General features: G+C 38.4%; 1 protein-coding gene across 1 annotated transcript; it reads right to left on the bottom strand.

The window, feature by feature from the left end:
* Positions 1-5: 5 nt before the first annotated feature.
* Positions 6-1,459, bottom strand: PCDHB3 (protocadherin beta 3; the record flags this gene model as incomplete). Its single annotated transcript, XM_025865371.2, has 1 exon — positions 6-1,459. A coding segment is annotated over exon 1 (1,233 nt), but the record flags the coding sequence as incomplete, so codon positions are not given.
* Between the last annotated feature and the right edge of the window lie 3,611 nt (positions 1,460-5,070).

Below are 5,070 nucleotides of genomic sequence, written 5' to 3'. Positions count from 1 at the left end.
GTCTCTCGGTCCAGAGCTGTGTTTGTCACGAGGGTGTAAAAATTCTCTATTGATGGTTTGAGGATGAAGGGGAGATTGCTCTCGATGGAACACATAATTCTCCCATTGTCTCCAGAGTCTAGATCAGAAACACTGAAAACAGCCACCACAGTCTCCGGTGAGTTCTCAGGGATAGGGCTGGTAATTGAAGACAAGGTCAGTTCTGGTGGGTTGTCGTTCACATCAACCACCTGAACTATCACTGTGGTTTCTCCTGAAAGGCCTCCGCCATCCTTGGCTTCTATGTCCACTTCATAAGTATTCATAACTTCATAATTCAAGTATTTGACTAGCAGGATATCACCAGTAATTGGATTTAGCTGAAAAGTTTTGCGAATTTCTTCAGAAGCGTGAAAAAATGCATATGATACTGTCCCAAAATTTCCTGTATCTAAGTCAGAAGCTGAGACCGTGACAATAACAGAGTTAATGGGGCTGTTCTCTAAAATTTGAACCTCATAGAGTGACTGTGTAAATTCTGGGGCGTTGTCGTTTATGTCTAAGACCAGGATGTGGATCTGGGCGATCCCCGACCGGGGCGGAGAGCCGCCATCCAGCGCGGTCAGGGTCAAAATGAGCTCTGGCTGCTCCTCACGGTCCAGTGCTTTGTCCAGCACTAGTTGTGGGTACTTTCTTCCGTCCCTACGACTGCGTGTGAGAACGTGGAAATGGGAATTAGGGGCGATCGTGTAGTTTTGGAGACTGTTTCTTCCCACATCCGAGTCCTCAGCATTTTCCAAAGGAATTATGGTTCCTGGTGGCGTGTTTTCTAAGAGTTTCAGCTGTATTTCATTTTCAAAGAATACCGGAGAATGGTCGTTTACATCTATGACCTGAAGCTCATTTGTAATAAACTGCAAAGGGGTTTGCAATAATATCTGAAAATGCAGTATACAAGGCTCTGTGGGGCCGCATAGCTCTTCCCGGTCCAATTTCTCATGCAGGAGCAAATCGCCGGTCTGATGGTTGAGCTGAAAATGCTGTTTGTTCCCTTTAGACACAACTTGGGCTCCCCTCACAGCCAGTTCCCCTACCCCTAGCCCTAGATCCTTTGCTAGGTTGGCTATTAAATAGCCCCTCTCTGTTTCCTCAACCACAGAGTAGCGTCTTGACTCAGACCCAGCCAGAGACCCACCCAGAAAAACAAAGAGAAATAGGACTTGCCTTTGTCTAAGAAAGCTCTCCCCTCTGGCCTCCATTGTGCTTTCGGCCACGTTCCTCCCGGAAATATTGCCAGACTAAGCTTCCAGCAGTGGTAGCAAACGCAGTCTTTTGCCTTCCAACCTTTGAGGAAGGTCTAGCGAATAATCTTTCCCAGGGCTCAGATTTGTTTGCTTAAAAAAAATCTGCCCAGGCTCACAATCCCTAGTTTACCGAACTGGATCTGTGCCTTAGAGTGCGCACAATGCCGGTGGTTTAATTCGCCTTCTTAGTCAACAGCGCCACCATGCGTTCGCCGGTAGCTTAAAAATCTTAGGGAAGGTTGGGGCCGGGTGGGTGTTTTGATTTTTTAATCGCTTATTCCCCTTATCAAACCCATTTGACGCTACTGGAGGTTCTTGTGTTAAATGAGTTAAACAAACACAACGTAAGGAAATGAAATGTGCTCTTAAAAAAACAACCACTGTCTTTGGTAAGAGTCCTCATTTACATGTTTTTGCTGATTTATAGGATTTCACTGGTAGAGCTACTCTTCCTGCCCATCTGCAATTATTACACATAAACTTTAAAGGATTTTGCTCTAAATGATGATATGCTTCATAGCCTACTTGCATTTTATCTCTTATTTTCCAGATTTTGCAAAATGTGCATGAATTGCTTTTATAATCAGGAAAAAATGCTATGAGAAGGTGACCTCATACAAGGTGATGAAAAATTATAATAGGTCATGTCAGGGGGGATATTCAGAGGCCACAAATGCCCAATTCTTTTCAAATCTTCACAGTCATTCAAGGAACACAGAGATTACTCCTTATTTCATAGTAATTTTAGAATTACTGGTTTCATCTATATAAACTGTATTAACTGTTTCATCTGTATAACTATTTTATCTGTGGAAACACGTATTTGTTGAGTTTGTAGAAGTTAGGTATATAGTGGTAACAAGACAAATCGTGTCTATATATCATACAGTTTTCCATCTAATGGGATGAACAGACTTTAAATATATGTTCAAACAAACTGTGAAAAGTGCTATATAGGAAATGTACTGAGTACACTGAAAGTATGCTATAGGAGGACCTGACTCAATGGGTGGCGGGTGAAAAAGTTTCATCAAAGTTGTGCCACTTAATCTGGATGATGAAGAATAAGATGTTTGTCTTACAGGCTAAGTCTTACAGACTAAGACTGTAAAATGGGAAGAATACATATGAGAAACTGATAAGTAAAGGCCTGCAACAGTAAAGTACAGCTATTCTAGATAATAAAAGGACAGTGTACCCAAAACTTCATGTCTCAAGAGTAAGTGGGAAGAGAAGGATGGAGAGATAAACTGTGGGCAAATAACAGATGCTTGGATTTTATTCTGAGAATAAAAGGAAGATATTGCAAGATTTTAGGCAGAGAAATGAAACAATTCAACTATCAAGTGTTCAATCTAGCATCTTCACAATTACCAGGAATGTAACATGAAGGATCATCTATTAGGATTACTTTTAATATTAGTAAACTAAAAATAACAGCAATTATACTTCTATATCTTTATATTATCTCATTTGATCATAATTTCAAGCTAGAGAAATAGCTGTTATTAGCATTTTGGGGGAAAAGAAATGATGTGACTTATCCAAGATCCTACTAAGTGTTAGCACTGCTCTACACTGTGAATCTCAAAAGGACACCTTTAAAATTCATATTATAATTTTAATAGTAAAGCTCATGCAAATAAACATAAAATGACAGAAGAACTTAAATATAGGCTGAAGAACAATAAGAACTAAAAATGTGTGTTAATGTATGGATCTGAAATTGAACTGCAAGAAATAAAGTTGGATGAATCATTTAGGGAATTATACAAGGAAATTTAAATTATAAAAAACACAATTTCCCCATATATATTCCTTAAGCTAGAACACAGGAGACTCAAATTAATCAGGAAGAGAGAAAGGAAAAATATATTGAAGGAAAGAGACACCAGGGACTGATAACTGCATAATCTTTCAATAATAGTGATCAGTTGAATTAATAACCAAAAATTATATATGTAATTCCTTTACATTAGAGAGCATTTAATTCCAGCAAAATTTTGTTCTTTGAGTATTTTAGTGTCTTTAAATATCAAAATATCACAGGGTGAAATAAAGACACTTCTTTCTTTCAATAATTTAGCCAAAACTTTTATTAACCTATAATCCTCCAATTACTGTGCTAATCATACAATAAATGGGGAGCTATTGGGAAACACATTCCAGAACCTAAAAAGAAAAAAAGTTATGAAAGCCTAGGAAACTGAAAAGGGAAAAATAGAAGCAGTGCAAAAAAAAAAATATGGCCACAATAAGATAAATCTTTTCCCCACAGGCTTATTTCCAAAATGGAATCATAAATGCTCCAAAAAATTTTTTTTAAGATTTTATTTATTTATTTGACAGAGAGAGATAGCAACAGCAGGAACACAAGCAGGGGGAGTGGGAGAGGGAGAAGCAGCCTTCCCGCTGAGCAGGGAGCTGATGTGGGGCTCGATCCCAGGAGCCTGGGATCATGACCTGAGTGGAAGGCAGACGCTTAACGACTGAGCCACCCAGGTGCCCCAATGCTCCAAATTTTTTGAAAAATGCAATGCCAAACTACATTTGAAGTTTCTAAAATTTGGTCAAGGACAAAGACTTAGATTTATTTCCTCATATCTTCTGGAGTTTAAGGATGTGCTCAAAGTTAACAGATGGCTTGTAATTTCCAAAATGGGTAACTTTTGAAATGAGCAGAGGTTTATAGGATTTTTTTGAAAGATTTTATTTATTTACTTGAGAGAGAGAATGAGATAGAGAGAGCATGAAAGGGGGGAAGGTCGGAGGGAGAAGCAGACTCCCCGCTGAGCAGGGAGCCCGATGCGAGACTCGATCCAGGGACTCCAGGATCATGACCTGAGCTGAAGGCAGTTGCTTAACCAACTGAGGCACCCAGGTGCCCGAAATGAGCAGAGGTTTAAAGAAAAAAAAATTTTAATAGAAAGCATGAAGAATTACATGGCTTTGAAAACAACTGGACACATGCTATTTATTTAACTACATTTGAGAATATTAGTGGTTGACTGAGCACTTTTGATGTGAGTGGTTTGTAGAATCCAGCAGTCAAGGTTGTCACAATTTCTAAGGAATCATAATCTTCATTATGGACACTTTAAGGAAGTACATATTTAGAAAAATGTGAGAGGTTGCTTTGTTATTAATGAATATGCATATATTAATGGTTTTAGTCAATATGAGTTAATAGAATAAAAGTTATACTAGTCTAAGAGAATATACAAACACAAATATTCTGGGTTGGAAAAAGAATAAGCTTATGTAGCGTAAAACTTTTAAAAATGTTTTAAATTTTAAGTTCTGCAAAATTACCTACGAACCGTGGAAGGTGAGTTTGGAAAAAGGTGCTCTAACTTAAAAATTAAAGACTTCTGAAAATACAAAATTTACTTTCACACTGTAAGTTGAATTAAGTTACAGTGAGACTAATCAACAAAAAGAAAACAAAGGAAATTTGCATTCCTTATGCCACAAATTAACACATTTAGAAACACCAGTAACATGCACTAAATTAGAATAGGATAGCTACTTATCAAATAAAAAGAACCCCAATAAGCAAGGCAGTAAAAAAGGACTTTCCACAAATTAACTGAGACTAGGCTCAGTAGACACTTATTAATTCTTAACTGAATTCAAAGTTATCCCTGAAACTGGGGTTTGCTTCACTAATCCTCTCTTCACCCAGACCAAGGAAACTCGGGAGAATTGGCTTGAGGAACTTGAACTCATTGGTCCCAGAACCTTCCGTCAGACACACCTCGTACTGGTAGCTGTGGGACAGGGTCCC

Source organism: Callorhinus ursinus, unplaced genomic scaffold (assembly GCF_003265705.2).
Source record: "Callorhinus ursinus isolate GAN/ISIS: 27379988/994484 unplaced genomic scaffold, GSC_fseal_2.0 scaffold3662, whole genome shotgun sequence".
In the NCBI taxonomy this organism is placed as follows: domain Eukaryota; kingdom Metazoa; phylum Chordata; class Mammalia; order Carnivora; family Otariidae; genus Callorhinus; species Callorhinus ursinus.
Note: the sequence above shows the minus strand (reverse complement) of the source record. Positions and strands in the feature narration are given on the sequence as shown.